Below are 25,684 nucleotides of genomic sequence, written 5' to 3' on the forward strand. Positions count from 1 at the left end.
GAGGAATAATAGCACAAGGGGGTAAAGATGGAGGAGGAATAATAACACAAGGGGATAAAGATGGAGGAGAAATAATAACACAGGGGGATAAAGATGGAGGAAGAATAATAACACAAGTGGATAAAGATGGAGGAGGAATAATAACACAAGGGAATAAAGATGGAGGTGGAATAATGGGACAAGGGGATGAAGATGGAGGATGAATAATAACACAAGGGGATTAAGATGGAGGAGGAATAATGGGACAAGGGGATGAAGATGGAGGAGGAATAATAACACAAGGGGATAAAGATGGAGGGGGATAATAACACAAGGGGATAAAGATGGAGGAGGGATAATAACACAAGGGGATAAAGATGGAGGAGGGATAATAACACAAGGGGATAAAGATGGAGGAGGAATAATAACACAAGGGGATAAAGATGGAGGAGGAATAATAACACAAGGGGATAAAGATGGAGGAGGAATAATAACACAAGGGGATTAAGATGGAGGAGGAATAATGGGACAAGGGGATGAAGATGGAGGAGGAATAATAACACAAGGGGATTAAGATGGAGGAGGAATAATAACACAAGGGGATAAAGATGGAGGAGGAATAATGGGACAAGGGGATAAAGATGGAGGAGGAATAATGGGACAAGGGGATAAAGATGGAGGAGGAATAATAACACAAGGGAATTAAGATGGAGAAGGAATAATAACACAAGGGGATAAAGATGGAGGGAGAATAATAACACAAGGGGATAAAGATGGAGGAGGAATAATAACACAAGGGATTAATATGGAGGAGGAATAATAACACAAGGGAATAAAGATGGAGGAGGAATAATAACACATGGGGATAAAGATGGAGGAGGAATAATAACACAAGTGGATAAAGATGGAGGAGGAATAATAACACAAGGGGATGAAGATGGAGGAGGAATAATAACACAAGGGGATTAAGATGGAGGAGGAATAATAACACAAGGGGATAAAGATGGAGGAGGGATAATAGCACAAGGGGATAAAGAGGAAGGGGGAATAATAGCACAAGGGGATAAAGATGGAGGGGGGAATAATAACACAAGGGGATAAAGATGGAGGAGGAATAATAGCACAAGGGGATAAAGATGGAGGAGGAATAATAACACAGGGGGATAAAGATGGAGGAGGAATAATAACACAAGGGGATAAAGATGGAGGAGGAATAATAACACAAGGGGATAAAGATGGAGGAAGAATAATAACGCAAGGGGACAAAGATGGAGGAGGAATAATAACACAAGGGGATAAAGATGGAGGAGGAATAATAACACAAGGGGATTAAGATGGAGGAGGAATAATAACACAAGGGGATTAAGATGGAGGAGGAATAATAACACAAGGGGATAAAGATGGAGGAGGGATAATAGCACAAGGGGATAAAGAGGAAGGGGGAATAATAGCACAAGGGGATAAAGATGGAGGGGGGAATAATAACACAAGGGGATAAAGATGGAGGAGGAATAATAACACAAGGGAATAAAGATGGAGGTGGAATAATGGGACAAGGGGATGAAGATGGAGGATGAATAATAACACAAGGGGATTAAGATGGAGGAGGAATAATGGGACAAGGGGATGAAGATGGAGGAGGAATAATAACACAAGGGGATAAAGATGGAGGGGGATAATAACACAAGGGGATAAAGATGGAGGAGGGATAATAACACAAGGGGATAAAGATGGAGGAGGGATAATAACACAAGGGGATAAAGATGGAGGAGGAATAATAACACAAGGGGATAAAGATGGAGGAGGAATAATAACACAAGGGGATAAAGATGGAGGAGGAATAATAACACAAGGGGATTAAGATGGAGGAGGAATAATGGGACAAGGGGATGAAGATGGAGGAGGAATAATAACACAAGGGGATTAAGATGGAGGAGGAATAATAACACAAGGGGATAAAGATGGAGGAGGAATAATGGGACAAGGGGATAAAGATGGAGGAGGAATAATGGGACAAGGGGATAAAGATGGAGGAGGAATAATAACACAAGGGAATTAAGATGGAGAAGGAATAATAACACAAGGGGATAAAGATGGAGGGAGAATAATAACACAAGGGGATAAAGATGGAGGAGGAATAATAACACAAGGGATTAATATGGAGGAGGAATAATAACACAAGGGAATAAAGATGGAGGAGGAATAATAACACATGGGGATAAAGATGGAGGAGGAATAATAACACAAGTGGATAAAGATGGAGGAGGAATAATAACACAAGGGGATGAAGATGGAGGAGGAATAATAACACAAGGGGATTAAGATGGAGGAGGAATAATAACACAAGGGGATAAAGATGGAGGAGGGATAATAGCACAAGGGGATAAAGAGGAAGGGGGAATAATAGCACAAGGGGATAAAGATGGAGGGGGGAATAATAACACAGGGGGATAAAGATGGAGGAGGAATAATAGCACAAGGGGATAAAGATGGAGGAGGAATAATAACACAGGGGGATAAAGATGGAGGAGGAATAATAACACAAGGGGATAAAGATGGAGGAGGAATAATAACACAAGGGGATAAAGATGGAGGAAGAATAATAACGCAAGGGGACAAAGATGGAGGAGGAATAATAACACAAGGGGATAAAGATGGAGGAGGAATAATAACACAAGGGGATTAAGATGGAGGAGGAATAATAACACAAGGGGATTAAGATGGAGGAGGAATAATAACACAAGGGGATAAAGATGGAGGAGGGATAATAGCACAAGGGGATAAAGAGGAAGGGGGAATAATAGCACAAGGGGATAAAGATGGAGGGGGGAATAATAACACAAGGGGATAAAGATGGAGGAGGAATAATAGCACAAGGGGATAAAGATGGAGGAGGAATAATAACACAGGGGGATAAAGATGGAGGAGGAATAATAACACAAGGGGATAAAGATGGAGGAGGAATAATAACACAAGGGGATAAAGATGGAGGAAGAATAATAACGCAAGGGGACAAAGATGGAGGAGGAATAATAACACAAGGGGATAAAGATGGAGGAGGAATAATAACACAAGGGGATAAAGATGGAGGAGGAGGAATAATAACACAAGGGGATAAAGATGGAGGAGGAATAAGAACACAAGGGGATAAAGATGGAGGAGGAATAAGAACACAAGGGGATAAAGATGGAGGAGGAATAAGAACACAAGGGGATAAAGATGGAGGAGGAATAATAACACAAGGGGATAAAGATGGAGGAGGAATAATAACACAAGGGGATAAAGATGGAGGAGGAATAATAACACAAGGGGATAAAGATGGAGGGGGAATAATAACACAAGGGGATAAAGATGGAGGAGGAATAATAACACAAGGGGATAAAGATGGAGGAGGAATAATAACACAAGGGGATAAAGATGGAGGAGGAATAATAACACATGGGGATAAAGATGGAGGGGGAATAATAACACAAGGGGATAAAGATGGAGGAGGAATAATAACACAAGGGGATAAAGATGGAGGAGGAATAATAACACAGGAGGATAAAGATGGAGGAGGAATAATGGCACAAGGCTATTAAGTATCACATTAGGATAGGTAAGCACACGCCATTCTGAAAATAAGTAATTTTATGACTTATTTTGTCCGCTGGTACCCCCCGTGCGGAAGTTCTGCGCAAATTTATGCTGACATACTTTACCATGGACATACTTTCACCCTTTGGGGGTACAGTCACGAATAAGGTTGAGCACCACTGTTATATTGTATATGTATATTTGGATTTATATTTTGTTATGTAGATGAGTAGATGATTATAGTCGATGAGTTTTTTAATGAAAGGAAGCTGTAAGGCTGCACATAGTCACTGGAGGTTACATATTACAGATAGGGTTGCCACCTTTCTAGCAAAAAAAAAAAAAAACGGCCATGCTAATTTGCATAAGTAATTATATATATGCGGGACATCACAGGATACACATATGCGGGGGAAGTTTTGTCCTATTCTGACCCTATATTTTTTTTATTTCTCATATTGGGCTGTATGAGGGCTAATTATTTGCACCCCGATCTGTAGTTCTGAACAGTACCATATTTGTTTTGATGGGACTTTTCGATCGCTTTTTATTATTAAATTTGAGAGTTGCAGCTGGTTACTAACTACAACTCCCAGCATGCCCTGATACAGCCTGTGGTTCAGCAGCTGCCCCAAATGAAAACTACAACTCCCAGCATGTTGGATTATATAGTAGTATATAGTATAGATCAGTGTTTCCCAACCAGTGTGCCTCCAGCTGTTTCAAATCTACAACTCCCAGCATGTTGGATTATATAGTAGTATATAGTATAGATCAGTGTTTCCCAACCAGTGTGCCTCCAGCTGTTGCAAAACTACAACTCCCAGTATGTTGGACTATATGGTAGTATATAGTATAGGTCAATGTTTCCTAACCAGGGATGCCTCCAGCTGTTGCAAAACCACAACTCCCAGCATGCCCGGACAGCCGTCGGCTGTCCAGGCATGCTGGGAGTTGTAGTTTTGCAGCAGCTGGAGGCTCTCTTATTGGGAAACACTAGTATAGTATATGGTGCAACATTCCGGGAGTTGGAGGATTGGTTGGATAAATACCGGCCATTGCATTGCCAGTGTTTTTTATATAAAAATACCGGCAGGGTGGACAATATACCGGTAAAATACCAGCCAGGTGGCAACCCAAATTACAGAGCTGTATGAAATTTCTGCGCTACAGTATGGTACTGGTATTATTTACAGTTGGCCACTAGAGTGACCACTAGTATCCATTTTTCCCATTCACTTGAAAAGTAAAACGTAACTTGTATTGCCATGCGTCTGTGTTTTTAAGTTCTGCCGCAGTTCTCTCTAGCAAACAGGTATAGTCTGCCGCTATACCAATATCTTCCTCATAGGTTACGCAGCAAAGCTACTAAATCCTGGATACATTGGCACTAAGAGAACTGTGTGTTAGAGATTTTTAAACCGATTGCAATAAAAGTTACGTTTTACTTTTCAAATGAATGGGAAAAATGGATACTAGTGGTCACCCTAGTGGCCAATTGTAAATAATAATGTTAAAATTATCCTCCATTCACTGGTCCCTCCCATCCCTGCCTTGTTACCGTATGGTACTGGCGCTCTATTACCAATATTCTAGAGAGAATGCCTCCATAATACAGCATGTGATGGAGCATACCACACCTATTTTTCTGTCGGATTCTGCATAACTCAATGAATAATGAGAGCAAAGAGGTATAGTAGGACATATGTTCGCCCAAGAACCGCTCCGCCTAACTTAGATGTTTATGGAGCATAATACAGCCATGTGCATAAGGCCTAGAGCTAACATACTGTATCTCAAACTCTACCTAATGACCATATGTGTACATGTACTACTACACCTACCTAACAAACTAAACTCTGCTTCATCCGGGTAACTCGATTACAGTTCAGAAAATGTCAGATACAATGCCATCTGTTGTTCATGAGCAGAAATGCAGGAATCATTTGGTTGATGGTGTATACTTGTAATTCATTGTTACTTCTTCCTTTACTTAGTCAGTGCCCAGATTCTTATTTGTGCAAGAAGGTTGGAAGGAACCCTGACTATGGATATACAAGCTTTGACAGTTTTGGCTGGGCCTTTTTATCTTTGTTTCGACTGATGACTCAGGACTCCTGGGAAACTCTGTATATGAAGGTGAGCATCAACATGTGCAGCAACATTGCCTATTACCCTATAAGGCTAAGTTTCCACTTGTTTTTTTTGGCAGTTTTTGGAAAACTGCCACTGCAGTTTTTGAGCCAAAGTCAGAAGTCGATCCATTAGGAAGGAGAAATGTTAGTCCTCCAATTATATTTCCCATTCCCTTTGAATACACTTCTGGCTTTGGCTCAAAAACTGCAGTCAGAGGCGGCTCTAGACTTTTTGAGGCCTTAGGCAAAAATATATCTGAGGCCCCCCAAGCGTGATAAAGAAAAAACCGCAATGCACTATATCTATTTATCAGTGGGTATGTAGTTTAAAGTGCTGCTTTATACAGCAACTCACCAATGACGTCTTCTCTAATTTGCTTTGTTGCCTTCTCTTCTCCATTTGGTCTGGGCCATCATCACGATTTCTTCCACCCACAATTCTTCACGGTTAAACCTGCAAAACAAACCTATTAGGCGCCAAACTTTTTTTTTCCATGGGTGACAGAGGGGTGTAGAAGAGTGTACATGGGTGACAGAGGGGTGTACAAAGGGGTGTAGAGGAGTGAACATTGGTGACAGAGGGGTGTAGAGGGGTGTACATGGGTGACAGAGGGGTGTAGAGGAGTATACATGGGTGACAGAGGGGTGTAGAAGAGTGTACATGGGTGACAGAGGGGTGTAGACGAGTGTACATGGGTGCCAGAGGGGTGTAGAGGAGTGTACATGGGTGACAGAGGGGTGTAGAGGAGTGTACATGGGGGGCAGAGGGGTGTAGAGGAGTGTACATGGGTGACAGAGGGGTGTACATGGGTGACAGAGGGGTGTAGAGGAGTGTACATAGGTGACAGAGGGGTGTAGAGGAGTGTACATGGGTGACAGAGGGGTGTAGGGGAGTGTACATGGGTGACAGAGGGGTGTAGAGGAGTGTACATGGGTGACAGAGGGGTGTAGAGGAGTGCACATGGGTGACAGATGGGTGTAGAGGGGTGTACATGGGTGATAGAGGAGTGTACATGGGTGACAGAGGGGTGTAGACATGTGTACATGGGTGACAGAGGGGTGTAGAGGAGTATACATGGGTGAGAGAGGGGTGTAGAGGAGTGTACATGAGTGACAGAGGGGTATAAAGGAGTGTACATGGGTGACAGAGGGGTGTAGAGGAGTGTACATGAGTGACAGAGGGGTATAGAGGAGTGTACATGGGTGACAGAGGGGTGTAGAGGAGTGTACATGGGTGACAGAGGGGTGTAGAGGAGTGTACATGGGTGACAGAGGGGTGTAGAGGAGTGTACATGGGTGACAGAGGGGTGTAGAGGAGTGTACATGGGTGACAGAGGGGTATAGAGGGGTGTACATGGGTGACAGAGGGGTGTAGAGGAGTGTACATGGGTGACAGAGGGGTGTAGAGGAGTGTACATGGGTGACAGAGGGGTGTAGAGGAGTGTACATGGGTGACAGAGGGGTGTAGAGGAGTATACATGGGTGACAGAGGGGTGTAGAGGGGTGTACAGAGGGGTGTAGAGGGGTGGACATGGGTGACAGAGTGGTGTAGAGTAGTGTACATGGGTGACAGAGGGGTGTAGAGGAGTGTACAGGGGTGACAGAGAGGTGTAGAGGGGTGTACATGGGGGACAGAGGGGTGTAGAGGAGTGTACATGGGTGACAGAGGGGTGTAGAGGAGTGTACAGAGGGGTGTAGAGGAGTGTACATGGGTGACAGAGGGGTGTAGAGGAGTGTACATGGGTGACAGAGGGGTGTAGAGGAGTGTACATGGGTGACAGAGGGGTGTAGAGGAGTGTACAGAGGGGTGTAGAGGAGTGTACATGGGTGACAGAGGGGTGTAGAGGAGTGTACAGGGGTGACAGAGGGGTGTAGAGGAGTGTACATGGGTGACAGAAGGGTGTAGAGGAGTGTACAGAGGGGTGTAGAGGAGTGTACATGGGTGACAGAGGGGTGTAGAGGAGTGTACATGGGTGACAGAGGGGTGTAGAGGAGTGTACATGGGTGACAGAGGGATGTAGGGGAGTGTACATGGGTGACAGAGGGGTGTAGAGGAGTGTACATGGGTGACAGAGGGGTGTAGAGGAGTGCACATGGGTGACAGATGGGTGTAGAGGGGTGTACATGGGTGATAGAGGAGTGTACATGGGTGACAGAGGGGTGTAGAGATGTGTACATGGGTGACAGAGGGGTGTAGAGGAGTATGCATGGGTGAGAGAGGGGTGTAGAGGAGTGTACATGAGTGACAGAGGGGTATAAAGGAATGTACATGGGTGACAGAGGGGTGTAGAGGAGTGTACATGAGTGACAGAGGGGTATAGAGGAGTGTACATGGGTGACAGAGGGGTGTAGAGGAGTGTACATGGGTGACAGAGGGGTGTAGAGGAGTGTACATGGGTGACAGAGGGGTGTAGAGGAGTGTACATGGGTGACAGAGGGGTGTAGAGGAGTGTACATGGGTGACAGAGGGGTATAGAGGAGTGTACATGGGTGACAGAGGGGTGTAGAGGAGTGTACATGGGTGACAGAGGGGTGTAGAGGAGTGTACATGGGTGACAGAGGGGTGTAGAGGGGTGTACAGAGGGGTGTAGAGGGGTGGACATGGGTGACAGAGGGGTGTAGAGTAGTGTACATGGGTGACAGAGGGGTGTAGAGGAGTGTACAGGGGTGACAGAGGGGTGTAGAGGAGTGTACATGGGGGACAGAGGGGTGTAGAGGAGTGTACATGGGTGACAGAGGGGTGTAGAGGAGTGTACAGAGGGGTGTAGAGGAGTGTACATGGGTGACAGAGGGGTGTAGAGGAGTGTACATGGGTGACAGAGGGGTGTAGAGGAGTGTACATGGGTGACAGAGGGGTGTAGAGGAGTGTACATGGGTGACAGAGGGGTGTAGAGGAGTGTACAGGGGTGACAGAGGGGTGTAGAGGAGTGTACATGGGTGACAGAGGGGTGTAGAGGAGTGTACAGAGGGGTGTAGAGGAGTGTACATGGGTGACAGAGGGGTGTAGAGGAGTGTACATGGGTGACAGAGGGGTGTAGAGGAGTGTACATGGGTGACAGAGGGGTGTAGGGGAGTGTACATGGGTGACAGAGGGGTGTAGAGGAGTGTACGTGGGTGACAGAGGGGTGTAGAGGAGTGCACATGGTTGACAGATGGGTGTAGAGGGGTGTACATGGGTGATAGAGGAGTGTACATGGGTGACAGAGGGGTGTAGAGATGTGTACATGGGTGAGAGAGGGGTGTAGAGGAGTGTACATGAGTGACAGAGGGGTATAAAGGAGTGTACATGGGTGACAGAGGGGTGTAGAGGAGTGTACATGAGTGACAGAGGGGTATAGAGGAGTGTACATGGGTGACAGAGGGGTGTAGAGGAGTGTACATGGGTGACAGAGGGGTGTAGAGGAGTGTACATGGGTGACAGAGGGGTGTAGAGGAGTGTACATGGGTGACAGAGGGGTGTAGAGGAGTGTACATGGGTGACAGAGGGGTATAGAGGGGTGTACATGGGTGACAGAGGGGTGTAGAGGAGTGTACATGGGTGACAGAGGGGTGTAGAGGAGTGTACATGGGTGACAGAGGGGTGTAGAGGAGTGTACATGGGTGACAGAGGGGTGTAGAGGAGTGTACATGGGTGACAGAGGGGTGTAGAGGGGTGTACAGAGGGGTGTAGAGGGGTGGACATGGGTGACAGAGGGGTGTAGAGTAGTGTACATGGGTGACAGAGGGGTGTAGAGGAGTGTACAGGGGTGACAGAGGGGTGTAGAGGAGTGTACATGGATGCAAGTGGGGTGTAGAGGAGTGTACATGGGTGACAGAGGGGTGTAGAGGGGTGTACAGAGGGGTGTAGAGGGGTGGACATGGGTGACAGAGGGGTGTAGAGGAGTGTACAAGGGTGACAGAGGGGTATAGAGGAGTGTACATGGGTGACAGAGGGGTGTAGAGGAGTGTACATGGGTGACAGAGGGGTGTAGAGGAGTGTACATGGGTGACAGAGGGGTGTAGAGGAGTGTACATGGGGGACAGAGGGGTGTAGAGGAGTGTACATGGGTGACAGTGGGGTGTAGAGGAGTGTACAGAGGGGTGTAGAGGAGTGTACATGGGTGACAGAGGGGTGTAGAGGAGTGTACATGGGTGACAGAGGGGTGTAGAGGGGTGGACATGGGTGACAGAGGGGTGTAGAGGAGTGTACATGGGTGACAGAGGGGTGTAGAGGGGTGGACATGGGTGACAGAGGGGTGTAGAGGAGTGTACAAGGGTGACAGAGGGGTATAGAGGAGTGTACATGGGTGACAGAGGGGTGTAGAGGAGTGTACATGGGTGACAGAGGGGTGTAGAGGAGTGTACAGAGGGGTGTAGGGAGGTGTACAAGGGTGACGGATGGGAGTAGAAGAGTGAACATGGGTGATGGGGGCATAGACGCGTGACAGAAGGGTGGACAGGAGTGATAAGGTGGTAACAGAGGGGTGGACAGGGGGGACAGAGGGGTGAATAGGGGGTGGACATGGGTGACAAGGATGTGGTCAGGGGGGTGGACAATGGAGGGTGAACATGGGTGACAGGGATGGACAGGGGTGACAGAGGGTTGGATGGGGGGGTGGACATGGATGACAGGAGGGTGGACATGGGAGACAGGGGGTCAGAGGGGTGGACAAGGGTGACAAGGGGGTAAAAGAGGGACAGGAGTGACAGAGGGGTGGACTGGGGTAACAAAGGGACAGATGGGTGAACAGGAGGGTGGACATGGGTGACAGGGTAGACTACGGGGGTAGACGGGGGTAAAACATGGGTGACAGGGGAGCGGACAAGGCGGACATGGATGACAGGAGAGTGGACATGAGTGACGGGATGATAGGAGGGTGGACATAGGTGAGAGGGTGGGGTGGACATGGGTGACAGGGGGGGTGACAGGAGGGTGAACAGGGGTGACAGGAGGGTGTACATGGGTGACAGGGGGTTGGACATGGGTGAAAGGGGGGTGGACATGGGTGACAGGGGGGTGAACAGGGGTGACAGGAGGGTGAACAGGGGTGACAGGGGAGTGGACATGGGTGACAGGGGGTGAACAGGGGTGACAGGAGGGTGAACAGGGGTGACAGGGGGGTGGACATGGGTGACGGGGGTGGACATGGGTGACAGGGGGGTGGACATGGGTGACGGTGGTGGACATGGGTGACAGGGGGGGTGGACATGGGTGACAGGGGGGTGAACAGGGGTGGCAGGGAGGGTGAACAGGGGTGACAGGGGGGGTGGACATGGGTGACAGGGGGTGGACATGGGTGACAGGGGGGTGAACAGGGGTGAACAGGAGTGGCAGGGGGTGAACAGGGGTGGCAGGGGGGTGGACATGGGTGACAGGGGGGTGAACAGGGGTGACAGGGGGTGGACATGGGTGACAGGGGGGTGAACAGGGGTGACAGGGGGTGGACATGGGTGACAGGGGGGTGGACATGTTATTATAACATTATTACGGACAGTGTACACACCTGACATCCTCACTGGCCATGGTGTGGGATGAGTATGGACTGGATTGGTGTTTCCCAACCAGGGTGCCCCCAGCTGTTGCAAAACTATAACTCCCAGCATGCCTGGACAGACTTCGGCTGTCCGGGCATGCTGGGAGTTGTAGTTTTGAAACAGCTGGAGGCACCCTGGTTGGGAAACACACTGGACTGGCGGGGGTTTGAGGGGGGCTAGACATGGGTGACAGGGGGGGGGGGTCTAGACATGGGTGACAGGGGGGGTAGGACATGGGTGACAGGGATGGACAGGGAGGTAGACAAGGCGGACATGGATGACAGGGGGGTGGACATGTGTGATGGGGGGGGGTGCAGAGGGTGGACCTGGGTGACGGTGGGGGGGTTTGGACAGGGTTGAGAAGGGGTAACAGAAGGGTGGAAAGAGTACGGTACCTTAGGAAATCTCCCCTCACACCGGCCCGCGCAGCTTGCAGTTCCACGGCAGTCCAGCGCAAATGCAGCTCGCTCCGCCGTTGGGCACCATTTTCGGCTCACTGCGCCACAAGGGGGAGGTTCACGCAGGGGACGCAGGAGGACGCTGTGTGCGCAGTGCGCACGCAGGCTTCCCTTTCCCCCTGCGCGCAGGTCGGGGTGGGACATTTGAAAAAAAATGTCGCCGAAATCACTGCTCTAACTTCACGATTTAGGCGGCCGCGAGGCCTCCTTTAGCGCGAGGCCTTAGGCAGCCGCCTATATCGCCTAATTAGAGAGCCGCCTCTGACTGCATTGGCAGTTTTCCGAAAACTGCCAGAAAAAAAACAAGTGGAAGCTTAGCCTAAGCAGGATGGTGCTATGTTTTACATCAGTATCCTATCAAGGTAGTAGATAACAGTTTTTTATATGATTCTGCTAATTTTTCATTTAAAGGGGTACTCCGGTGAAAAACTTTTTTTTTTTTTTTTTTTTTTTTTAAATCAACTGGTGCCAGAAAGTTAAACAGATTATAAATTACTTCTATTAAAAAATCTTAATCCTTCCTGTACTTATTAGCTGCTGAATACTACAGTGGAAATTCTTTTCCGTTTGAAACACAGAGCTCTCTGCTGACATCACGAGCACAGTGCTCTCTGCTGACATCTCTGTCCATTTTAGGAACTGTTCAGAGTAGGAGAAAATCCCCATAGCAAACATATGCTGCTCTGGACAGTTCCTAAAATGGACAGAGATGTCAGTAAAGAGCACTTTGCTCGTGATGTCAGCAGAGAGCGCTGTAGTATTCAGCAGCTAATAAGTACAGGAAGGATTAAGATTTTTTAATAGAAGTAATTTACAAATCTGTTTAACTTTCTGGCACCAGTTGATTTAAAAAAAAAAAAGTTTTCCCCGGAGTACCCCTTTCATTCTTATTGTTGCTACCTGGAAACGCTCATCCTTTGGCAACATACTATTGACAGATTGTGCTATAGGTTTTAGGTGTCTGTATTTATGACATCGAGTACATATCCTTGTTTTTCATATCACTTTTTACCAGATCTGCTCTTCTCGGCACAAGGCAAAGCAGTAATGTTTTCTTCAGAAATATCTATTACATATGTCCAGCGATCCGGTGGAGAAAACAGTCAGTGAATGATCCCATTTAAAAGTCCAGATTTATCCGCAATTTGAATGTAGGACGGCTAGACAGGAACCTTGTAGCATTTCCCTGTCTGGCCTGCAGAAATAAAAAGAAAAAGAGACAAAAAACAAGGAGGACAGCACCCCGTGTAACTCTGTGAGTGAGGGTCCGGGTAAACTCGATGCCGAATGCAGATGGACACTCACCTTTTAGGCCATTTTCACATGTCCGGAATCTCCATGTGGTATTCAATGGGATTCTGCCGTGCTGTGCACACAGCGTAATTTCGGTTTCAGATGTTTCGGGCACGGAAATTCCTTTTTTTATTTCCGCAGAAAGAATGAACCTGTCCATTCTCTCTGCGGACTCCGCACGGAATGCATAGCCATCTATGACAGAGGTTCTCTACCAGTGGTACACGTACCCCTAGGGGTACGCCACGGGTTGTGCAGGTTGTGCCATGCATTGGCCAGTATTTGTCAGCGCAGAGTGGGGAGTGGATGCCGCAGTCGCCGCAGCAGCCACTTTACATGAGCTGCGTGTCTGCTGGGCCTAACGTGTGACTTCCCTGACGTTGCGCAGAGGTGCAGCACGGTGCAGGAGGACGGGACTCCCGCCAAACGGGATACACACAGGCCTGGTAAGCATGTTAAACAGGCCTGGTTATAATGTTAAAAACGAAGTGTAACACTGCAGTATGGGAGGGAGGATGGGTGTTATTGTATGTATCTTATATATATTGGAACAGGGGGATCGGAGGGGGGGTTGGGGGGGGGAATAATGGCACAAGGGGTTAAAGATGGAGGGGGGGAATAATGGCACAAGGGGATCAGAGGGAGGGGGAATCATAGCAAAAGGGGATTAATAGGGAGGGGAGAATAATGGCACAAGGTGATCAGAGGGAGGGGGGAGAATAATGGTGATGTTATACTAGCCGTCAGCAGCATCCATCCTCAGCCCAAGTATCGCATTAGAAAGGTAAGCACATGCCATTATGGAAATAAGTAATTTTATTACTTATTTTGTCCGCTGGTACCCCTCGCACGTAAGTTCCGCACGAACTTACGTGCGAGGGGTACCCGCGGACATACTTTCATACTTTGGGGGGTACAGTGGGAAAAAGGTTGAGAACCACTGGTCTGTGAGATGGCGCATTCCTGTGTGGTATTAGCCCAGGCATGACATGCCGGCACTAATACCACACGGGAATGCGCTATCTCCGGAATGTCCACACAGAGATTTTCCGTACTGACATTACGGACGTGGGAACATAGCTTTAGAATACTTAAGTTCATGTGTATCGCTCCTGCAAAGGAACAGAGCTGCTGCCCATCAGTGCTTCAAACTGGTAGCCACAGCGAACACCCATTAAGAATAATCTGAGGAAGGGGGATCAAACCCCTGAAACGCGCCATTGCCATTTTATTTTTCATTTTTTGTCTTTTGTTGGTGTCAATAAACCTATTGATGCTTTAAAAAATATGTATATATTCACAAGCCTTGTGAGCCTTATAGGAATCAAGCAGAACCAGCACCATTTCCGGTGCACTAGTTTTTCTCCTCCTTTATGATCGGCCTACAGAAATAACTGGGTGCCAGGCCATGCCACAACTGATGCACTTTGCCTTCACTTGTGGACTTATCATCAGACATATTTAAAAAGGATACATAGGAAAGCTGATCTACCATTAGTCATGTGAAATAGGCCTAAATGGCTTGTGATAACCAGCTGGTTCACAAGCCTACTCAATGCAGTGCAATGCAAATGGCTTTGATGGCTATAGTTCTTCTCTAACTTCTATGCAAATCTGCATGTGTTTTTTAATATGTTAATGTGCCAATAACATTTCTTTTTACAAGGGTATATACATTGTAATGTATATAATATCTATTAGGCTGTATCCAGACATTGTGGTTGAGTTATGGTGCTTTTACCACAGTTAAAGGAGAACTCCAGGAAGTAACAACTTAACCCTATCCTAAGGACCTCTATCTGTTCTCTGGGACCCCCGTTATCTCCCTCACGGTGCCTTGGCTCTCTACATGAATGGGGCATATTGACCACTGCAGGAAGCGGCGGCCAACACCCCCCTCCATGCAGCTGTATGGGAGAACGGGAGCGCTGCTCTCGGCTATCTCCTGCTCTGCCATAGAGCTGCATGGAGGGGGCGTCTCGGCTGCAGCTTCATGCTGTGATTGAAACGGGTCCTTTATGAAAAGAGCCAGTTCGCCGCATGGGAGATCACAGTGGGTCCCAGCGGTCGAACCCCCTGTGATCTGACACTAATCCCCTATCCTCAGGGCCAGCTGTGCCTATAGGCAAAAGGCAGCCACCTAAAGCACCCTCTTGATGGAGGCGTCACTCTGCCCTTTACAAGGAAGTAAGACAGCCAGCATCTGAACCACTTGCTCAACCAGCTCAGCCTGCAGCACCACCATAACACCCCCTGCCGCCCCAGTAAAAACATAACACAACAGGTAATTACATAAGGAGGGGGTTTGTTACAGTGTGTCACCGCAGTAGTAAGGAGATTACATGGGGAGGAGGTTTGTTACAGGGTGTCACCCCAGTAGTAAGCTAATTACATGAGGAGGAGGATTGTTACAGTGTGTCACCCCTGTAGTAAGCTAATTACATGAGAAGGAGGCTTGTTACAGTGTGTCACCCCAGTATTAAGGAGATTACATGGGGAGGAGGTTTTTTACAGTGTGTCACCCCAGTAGTAAACTAATTACATGAGGAGGAGGTTTGTTACAGTGTGTCACCCCAGTAGTAAGGAGATTACATGGGGAGGAGGTTTGTTACAGTGTGCCACCCCAGTAGTAAGGTGGGGCGTGTCTAAGGGTTGGCAAATGGGTGGAGTCAAGGGGGCGGCAAAAATTAGCTTTTGCCTAGGGTGGCAAAAATCCTTGCACCAGCTCTGCCGATCCTTAGGATAGGGAATAAGTTGTTACATCCCGGAGTTCTCCTTTAATACATAAACAGAAAAAAGTAATTCTGTCACAATACAAAACACGAACCAGTATTCGCCAATGGTTGTGGAAGGATTTATAATGAAATTCTTATAAAAATTGTGTACAATAAATGCTAAGAATTGTCCTCCCAATGCTATAACTCCTACAGACCCTACGTGCTTCAGGAAAAACCTACATGATCTTCTTTGTGCTGGTGATATTTCTGGGCTCCTTCTATTTGGTGAATCTAATTCTGGCAGTGGTTGCTATGGCTTATGAAGAGCAAAATCAGGCAACTTTACAAGAAGATCAGCAGAAATGTGAGGAGTTTAAGAAAATGATGGAAACATTGAAAAAACAGCAAGAGGATGCTCAGGTAACTCATACAGCGACACCAGCTATGCCTATTCCTAAACAAACAATGAGCTCAGATAGACAGTGATGGATACAAAGGCAATTGGCCGGCATTTATCATTGTGTTTACCCTTCTTGTTCTGTCAATATTTGGTGCTATATTGGCGCAAGTGTCCTTTATTTTTGCTCCTTTTTTTTTTGCACCTTTTGGTTTACACATTTCTGCTGATTTTGAGTTGTAATCCACTGGTTTTGGCAAAACGCATGATATGGGCGGGTTTTATTAGCTGCGCCTTTTTGTGAAAAGGCACAAAAAAAGGTGCAAAACCCCCAAGTGAAATTTCAGAAAATGTGCACTGGCACAAAATTTATCAAATGCTCTGCTTTGGGTCCTGTTCAGACATTGTTTGTGTCTGAACATTTTCTGTGTTAATTCTCCCTGGTTTGGGAAGAGTTAATGCTTCCAGCCTATGGGATCCAGGGTGAGGTTATTTAGACCTTGCTCTACTGGAACTCTCTGCTGGTTATTAGACCTGTACTCTGACCATGTCTTGTTTATGATGCACCTTAGCTTTTGTTTGTCTGAGCAACAATCCTGAGTTTTAACCACGGTTATCTGTCTTGTTTGATATATAGATTTTAGCCTGCTTTGTTTTAGTGCAATTGACAGGTTTTAGTATTTGTGCACGTTCGGTCAGTATTTGCTTTGTGTTGCCTTAGTCTGTATTCACACTGTGCACTTGTCAGTCCTGTTTTGACCTTGTTTGATCCTGCTACTCCGAGGATAGGATCCTGTTCTGGGCCTTGGGCTAATCCATCTATCTAGGAGTGAGTGAGTCTTGTGTCTGTGCCCATGTTTGCTTGAATTTAGGATTGTTGTCTCCTCCTTGGCTAGTATCCTGATCACTTGGTGGAGAGGGCCCGCTGGCTAAGAGCCTATTTGGCTTTGGTATTGATGTCCCTCCATGCTTAGAGTGGGGTGTCTAGTGTGTTCCTTGTTCTGAGTCCAGTTTGAACAGCGTTCTTGATTTCCTGACCCGTTTAGTGTCCTGACATTCAGTTAACCTGTTCATCCCCGGCATCTCCTGTTTTTTTCTGCTGTTAACTTATTCCCATATCTAGTCTTGTTCATATTATCATATCTGCTGTTTATCTTGGTTCCAGTTTCTGAACTGTATGTTAGTATGCTATATCCTGCCTTGTTTGTATTTATATATCTGTTTGTTGGTTCTATTATGTTCCTTACTTGTTTCCTGACTTTGTACAGTTCTTTTTGTTTTATTGACTTTGACGTCAATGCACTTTAGTGTAAGGAAGGGACAGGCTCCAAGTTGTTGATCCATCATTTAGGGCAGATGGGCAAGTAAACTCACTTCTTCCTGCCCCCTATCATGATAATGTCATCAGAGAATGAACAGTATGCCGTTAATTTGAGCTGTTCACTGGAGTTAATTCCAGATGGCACCTAGCTACCTCTTGTAGTCTTATTGGAAGTTTTTCTTTTTCCCCATCTATATTCATGAGAACATAATGCTCTCTGCTGACTCCCATGTCCATGTCAGGAACTGCCCAGAGCAGGAAAAAATTCCCAGAACAAACCTCTCCTGCTCTTGACAGTTCCTGAGATAGACAGAGGTGTCATCAGAGAGCACTGTGGTGAGGCAGAAAGAAAATACAAAAAGAAAAGAACTTCCTCTGTAGCATACAGCAGCTGATAAGCACTGGAAGGGTTAAGATTTTTAAATATAATTTACAAATTTGTTTAACATTCTGGCACTAGTTAATTTTTTTTTTTTTATTCCACCGGAGTACCCCTTTAATTTTTTTTAATTTAAATTTAAAATATAACTGTATGGCACCAGTTGATTTAAAAAAAAAAGATTGATCGATATCAGGCAACCTTTAAATGCTTTATGATTTATCTTTTTAATGTTTAATTCTCACTTTAGGCTGCAGCAGATGCACCTGTAGAATCAGATGGAAGTGAAGATGGTGAACTGGATGATCTATCTGTGAGTTCATCTACAATATCAAAAAGGGATGACGAAGACAGAATGAACCCTGGGGAAGTGGCCAAAGAAATGCAGGTAGACCGTTATGATGGAAACATATTGTAGGCCTGAATATTTTGGTTCAGCTCCTCAGGCAGCCCCCCACCACATACAGAGCAGACAATGTCCAAAGCTCAAATATAAACAAAATGAGTCGTCCAGTGGAGATAGATGGTGTATCGATTTAGACCTCACAGAAAGCAAGGTTAGGCTGGGTTCACACTACGGTTTGTCATTACGGTTCCCGTATACGGCTGGGAGGAGGGGTGGGCGGGGCTTAATTGCGGCACCCGCACTCAGCCGTATAGGGAACCGTAGTTAATGTATTTCTATGAGCCGACCGAAGTGAACCGCAGCCTCCTGTCGGCTGCTTTTTCGGCCGTATGCGGTTTCCCGACCGCAAGCAAAAACGTGGTCCAGGTAGTTGACTGCTCCTAATTATCATGTTAATAAACTCTCATTAAAAGGGTACTCCGCTGCTCAGCACCACGAGCTCCCGGCGCTGGCTCCAGCATTCGGAACAGTTTGTTCCAAACGCTGAGCAGTGGAGTACCCCTTTATATATATATATATATATATATATATATATATATATATTATAGACTCTTTCCTAGCAACATCAAATCAAAGAAAATAAACCACGGGAAGTGCTCTAAGACGTAACCTTTACTACAATAATGGTAAAATACACCAACACTGTGACCCCAATATAAAATCACACATTCATAGTACCAATTGTATCAGGTAAGGTAACATCCCAACGCGTTTCCGTTACATGTAGCAGCTTCTTCAGGGGAACAATGGTAATGGCACAATCAAGTATCTACTTGACACTTGCTCCCATAAACACAGCCAGCTTTTATATACTCTGCTCCCATAAATACAGCCAGCCATCATATACTGTGCCCCGTATACACAGCCAGTTATTATATACTGTGCTTCCATATACACAGCCAGCTATTATATACTGTGTCCTCATATACACAGACAGCCATTATATACTGTGCCCCTATATACACAGCCAGCCATTATATTCTGTGCCCATATATACACAGCCAGACATTAGATACTGTGTTTGCATATACTCAGCCAGCCATGTTGAGTCGTTAATACCGTGCCTATCCCTGGTGCCCCCACCATAAGAGTAAGCACTAGTCACAGAAGAGAACATATATTAATGCTGCACATTACCCCCGTGCTGTCCTCTCCTCTCTAGGTGCAGTTCTGGCCTAGCCAGGCCTTGCTCCCATATACGAATGTACATAGCGTCATGATGTAAAAGTCTGGGAGGGAGTGCCGAGCGGTGTTGCAGGGACCCTGCATCTCCCTTGCACTGGCGGTCAGTTAGTTAACTTGTAATTGCGTCGTATGGAAACAGGCATGGCAGGCGCGGTATTTAGGGTGACCTTGCAAACCCTGAGTGCAAGTGTGCTGCTAAAACTCATAGGGTCCCAGAGCAAAAAATCTGAATCTGAAAAATGCAAAAACATCAAAATACAAATCAAAACTTTTTTTTTATTTTTTTATTATAAGTTTTCACATATCATTTAAATGCGGATTCTCTTAACAAAACCATATACAAATTTTAAGTATGTTCACATGGACAAAGGCCATGTGGATTTTTACTTGGAAACTGTGCCGATTTCCACATCAAAATTCATGTTGTTTCCCCTAAAAAAAAATGGGAGCTTTATGACACAATGGGCTGCAATGACTGCAGTGTTGTGGAGCCCACCGATAGGTCAGTTGCTGTGTAAATTGTTCAAGGTGTTTACAGGTTTTTCATAAAAATCACTGTTTAGCTCAATATATAAACACAAAAACTGTAGTAGCTCAGCATTTTATTTTTCTGCCATTTCTTTCCTTTGTTGTGATATATTTCTTTCTGGTTTTCTTTCGCAGACACGGTCCAGTATCCATATGAGCAGCGCTTTTAGCTTCAGATATCACGGCAAGGATGGAGGGTCAGAGAATGATTTTGCTGATGATGAGCATAGTACTTTTGAGGATAATGACAGTAGAAGGGACCTTTCTCTGTCTGTGCCCGGGAGGACAAATCGGCTCAATAGCAATCTTAGCCAGACCAGTCCATCTCTCAGGAATGGTAAAATGCACAGTACTGTGGACTGTAACGGAGTTGTTTCATTGGTCAGTGGTTCATTTGCACGGGCTGAACTTCTTCCAGAGGTAACAGTGTGGACACAACAACTAATGTGAATAATAGCTTAAATATACAGCAGGAATTATTCTATATCACATTGTTTGCCAATTCACATTTCTTCAATTTTAAAAATGGTCCATAATTTGCCATCCATTAATCCTCATGAATGGTGAATTGTGAACCGGGTAGGGAATTGGCTTAGCAAGAATTGAAGGAAAAATATATTCACCTCAAATTCTTGATACTCATTACAAATATTTGTCCCAATTAAAAAGGGACATATTGGTCAAGGACTCCTTTACTACTGTCCTAATTCAAGCACAAACATGTTCCTACTCAGTCTACATTCACATAGTATTTTGGTCAGTATTTTCTTCATAACTAGGAGTGGAACCTACACAGAGACAAACTACGTACCCTTTCATATTTTGGATCCACATATGGTTAAAGCTAGAAATACTGGCAAAAATACTATTTATATGGCATTGTTATCAGATTTATGCCCTGCTCTTTTTCCCCTTTTGCCCCCCATACTGTGGTAAACCCCTGCCCACATACAATACTAGACCTCTCACATTACCTTCATACAGTAGAAGCCCCTCACACTCCCCTATATAGTAGTAGGCCCCTCATACTGCCCTCATACAATCGTAGGCCCCTCTTATTGCCTCTTTACAGTAGTAGGCCCCTCATACTATCTTTGTATTGTAGTAGAATAATAGAAGCTTTACCGGCGACACAATTAATACATCTACTATATTAGGAAGTGTTTCTTTTCTAGAATGAAATCACCTTTATAATAATTGTGATGGTGGAATAGGGGTAGGAGGGCACTTAATGGAAGGCGTTTTACATAGGAAGATTTTTTTTTCCATCTCGTGAATGAGCCCAAGCTGTGTGGTTCATTTAGGGCTTTGTATAAAAAGATGAATTATACAATGACATGTAGTTTTCAGCTTACAAACTCTGTATGATTTCTGAGAAATTTTACTATAGGCAAAAAAAGGAAATTTGAATAGTTTTAATCTTTGCATTACTAGTAAGGATGAGCGAATCGAATCTGACAAATCCGAATTCGTAACGCATTTTATGAAAAATTTGATTCGTAACAAATTGAATATCGCCACGATTTGATAAAACAAATCGCTTCATTAAACTCCATTTAGTGCGGTCCAGGCTCCAGGGCATCTAAAATGGCGGCTCCACATGTGAGGAAACACACTTGTTTTTGTAGCCAAATAGAGTTTGTAGTGGAGCATATTGTCCTCCTCTCATAAGTGTATATTGTACATACACCTACGTGGTGTACGATTTTTGTTCCTGTTAAAGTCATAATGGCCTAGTTACTCTGAAAGACCAGCCAAAACTACACACCTGCTTTTGTAGCCAAATACAGTTTTAAGCGTAGTGGAGTGTATAGTCCTCTCATAAGTGTAGCAAATACGCACTCAGCTGGTGTATGTCAGGCAGAGAACTGCCAGGCCGTGCACAGAGGAGTGGCAGAGGCCTAAATTCATCAGGCAGAGGTCGCAGCAGACTTGGAGTGAGTGGCAGCAGGAGTCGCAGCGAGAGGCCTGAGCTCCTGGTATCAGCTAGCGGTAGTGTCTTGACCAGCAAACCATCTGCCGTCATTGATTGGTTAACTCAGTCATCCACTTCATCACAAGTGACATCTGACACCCCCAGTCAACAGTTTGTGGGTTCCTCAGACACAACCCTCAGTTGGCATGGCCCGGGAGCATTCCCTGTGCTCCAATTGCCTCTGTCCTATGCTGTTCCCTCCCCCACAGAAGTATCATATGCTGTGGGTTCAGCTCCACTAGGACAATCTACTAGAGGACAGTCAGCAGCTACTGCCCAGTCAAGAATTGGAGGAAACATCCGCCGCTTACTCTGCTAGGCGGGCAAGTATTGATGAGGAGAGTGGCGTTTGAGGTTGTGTTGCGAGCGTTCAGGATCCTGCAGATGACACTGTTGAGGAACCTGAGGAGGACATCAGTGTTGTTAAGACACAACTCAATGATGATGAAGTCTGAAGTCTGGAGCCAAACGTGCCTGGGATAGACCACCTGCTTTGCGGTAGCCTACCTTCCCTACCTGGAGTTGGCGGCAGTAGCAGTCAGTCAGTACTGACTATTGGGAGGAAATTCAGCTACTCAGTGGTGTGGCAGTTTTTCATAAAGCATCTGGAGGAGTTTAACATGGCCACATGTAAGATGTGTGGACAGAAGGCGAAGCGTGGCCAGGGCACCACGGCCCTGCGTCAACATATGCAGCATCACCATAAAGCGGCCTGGGAGAACCGTGGCTCCGATGCTGTGGTCCAGCCTGCTGCATCACCCAGTGGCACGCCACTCCCTGTTTCAGCCATCAAGGCTCCACCACCTCAGCCGAAGGGAGCTGTCTGTCATACCCATCTTCTGACACTTCAGATGCTCTTGCTCCTCCTATTTCAAGTCAGTCATTCCACCAGCAATCCATCAGGGAAGCCATGTCCAAGAGACAACAGTATGCACCCACTCATCCATTGGCGCAGAAGCTGAATGTGCTCCTTTCCAAGTTGCTGGTGCTGCAGTCCCTCCCTTTTTAAGTGGTGGACTCTGCACCTTTCAGAGAACTGATGATTTGTGCTGAGGTGGAGAGTCCCAAGCCGTCATTTCGTTGTGAAGAAGGCACTACCAGTCCTGCGCAATTTTGTGCAAGAGAAGGTGGGCCAGTCCTTGAGCCTGTCGGTCTGTACCAAATTTCACAGCAGCAGCGACGTGTGGAGCTGAAACTACAGTCAGGGACAATACATGTCCTTTATGGCCCACTGGATGAATGTGGTTGCTGCACAGCCACAACAGCAACTTGGACAGGTCACGCCACTTCTGCCTCTACAGTCTCAGACCATTGGTCCTGCGATAGTGTGCGACTCCGCCTCCTCATCCTCCACCGTGTCCTCAGCCTCCACTGCATGGACAAGTCTCAGTGCCCCTCCAACATACCATGTGTGCAGGGAATGGCAATGTTACGCTGTTCTTCACATGGTTTGCCTTGGTGGATGGAGTCACACAGGGGAGGAACTGCTATAAGTGATTCATCAAGACATCGAATCATGGCTTACTCCATGAAAACTGGAAATTGGAACCATGTTGACCGACAATGGGAAGAACATCTTGTCTGCACTGTGTCAAGGAAGACTGAGCCATGCGCCCCTCATGGCACACTTGTTCAATCTGGTTGTCAAGCGGTTCCTGAATAGTGTTGCTCGCGAATATTCGCAATTCGAATTTTATTCGCGAATATCGCATATTCGCAAATTCGCGAATATTCGCGAATATAGCGCTATATATTCGTAATTAGGAATATTCGTTTTTTTATTTTTTTTATTTTTATTTTTTTCACAGTACACATCACAGTGATCATCCCTCTCTGCTTCCAGCTTGTGTGGTGTAAGAAGGCTCTAATACTACTGTGTGAGACCGGTGTGCGAATTTTCGCATATGCAAAATTTGCATATGCCAATTTTCGCATATACGAATTTTCGCCTATGCTAATTTTTTATATATGCGAATTTTCGCATATGTTAATTTTCGCACACGCGAATATTCGCATATGCGAAAATAAAACGAGAATATTACGAATATGCGAATATGACGAATATTCGTCCATATATTCGCGAATATTCGCGAATTCGAATATGGCCTATGCCGCTCAACACTATTCCTGAAGTGTTCCCCCCATCTGCAAGACATCCTAACAATGAGAAGGAAACTTTGCATGCACTTCAGCCACTCATACACCGCAAAGCACACCCTCCTTGAGCTGCAGCGTCAGAACGGCATCCCACAACATAGTCTGATATGTGACGTTTCCACCCATTGGAATTCCAACCTCCATATGTTGGACCAACTATACGAACAGAGAAAAGCCATTAGCGATTTCTTGATGATCCAAGTGGAGAGGGGGACTCCCCTGTGTAACTTCAATGTGAACCAGTGGCAGCTTTTACGTGACACCTGCCGTTGATCAGGCCCTTTGAGGAAGCCACATGATTTGTCAGTCACCAGGAGTACGGAATGAACAACATCATTCCACTGCTTCATTTCCTACAACAGATGGTGGAAACGATGGCTGGTCAGGGCACTGAAGACATGGTGCCTACATCTCACGGCCACATGAGCCCTGTGGGAGCTGAACTGGAAGAGGAGGAGGAGGGGGACAGTGGAGCACAGGCAAGGTTTCGCTGATGCACCATCATCCATCCTCTTGCAGGTCTGACTCCGGGGGGCCCTCTGCGCTCACGTTCCACTGCCATGGCTGCTGGGGAGGGGTGGGGGCAGGGGAAATACCAGCTCCATCAGAAGCATCCTGAGTCTACAGTTGCTGTTGAATAGCTTTCTTCACCCGCATAGTGAAGCAATTCATCAGCAGCAGGTAGACCTGGAGCAGGACCTGAACCGGCAATTGGTGGCAGACCTTGACATGACCCTGCCAACACACTTTGAAGATCCGCTGGACTTATGGGTAGCCAAACTTGATTTGTGGCCGCAACTAGCAGAGTTTGCCCTGGAAAATCTTCCCTGCCTGGCCAGTAGTGTGCCATTAGAGCAGATGTTTAGTGCGGCGGGGGCCATTGTAACACCAAGGAGAACTCGTCTGTCCACCAAAAATGTGGAAAGACTGACCTTTGTCAAGATGAATCAGGCATTGATCAGCCAGGATTTCCACCTACCAATGCCTGATGCATCAGAGTAGATTGACCATGGTGCCACACCAACAATTCACAAATATGGTTAGTGCAAAACATATTTAAGGTACACCTCCACACTGGTGGAGTATATGCCAGTATATGGTCTCCTCATGCTGCCACCACCTTCAGGCTGTGTGATTCAGCTACTATATGGTCTCCTCATGCTGCCGCCACCGCCACTCTGTTTCATTTAGCAACTATATGGTCTTCTTATGCTTCCGCCACCTCAAGGCTGTGTCATTCAGCCACTATATGGTCTCCTCATGCTTCTGCCACCTCCAGGCTGTGTCATTCAGCCACTGTATGGTCTCCTCATGCTGCCGCCTCCTCCACGCTGTGTTATTCAGCCCCTATATGTTCTCCTCATGCTTCCACCACCTCCGCCACCTCCAGGCTGTGTCATTCTGCTGTCATTTGGTCTCCACTGGCACATGTCAGTTTTTCATAGCTTTTCGCCAAAAAGAAATTCATATGAAACAAATTTTTTTTCAGATAATTCTGCTATTGAGACAAATGACATTTTTAATAAAATTCGATCATCGCTAATCCTCATATGTTATCTCTGGAATTACCACAAGAATCCAAAGAAACAGGTTGGAGTGAGAAAATTAGACCACAGCTAATTAAATAAAACATTCAAAGTTTCATATACAGTTTTGCAGTATCA

The 25,684-nt window shown here is 46.1% G+C and overlaps 1 protein-coding gene across 8 annotated transcripts in view; it reads left to right on the forward strand.

Annotated features, from left to right (window-relative positions):
- LOC130284490 (sodium channel protein type 2 subunit alpha-like) overlaps positions 1 to 25,684 on the forward strand; it is a 232,654-nt gene that overhangs the window by 149,530 nt on the left and 57,440 nt on the right. For 6 of the 8 annotated variants that reach the window (XM_056534885.1, XM_056534888.1, XM_056534889.1 and 3 more), the window contains 4 exons: positions 5,553 to 5,694; positions 15,886 to 16,092; positions 18,020 to 18,157; positions 20,024 to 20,308. In XM_056534885.1, coding sequence (XP_056390860.1) covers positions 5,553 to 5,694; positions 15,886 to 16,092; positions 18,020 to 18,157; positions 20,024 to 20,308 — 772 coding nt within the window. Of the gene's footprint in view, positions 1 to 5,552; positions 5,695 to 12,744; positions 12,918 to 15,885; positions 16,093 to 18,019; positions 18,158 to 20,023; positions 20,309 to 25,684 lie in introns of those variants that run through there. The other 2 variants (XM_056534891.1, XM_056534892.1) reach the window with 2 other exon arrangements.

Source organism: Hyla sarda, chromosome 8 (genome assembly GCF_029499605.1).
Source record: "Hyla sarda isolate aHylSar1 chromosome 8, aHylSar1.hap1, whole genome shotgun sequence".
NCBI lineage: Eukaryota > Metazoa > Chordata > Amphibia > Anura > Hylidae > Hyla > Hyla sarda.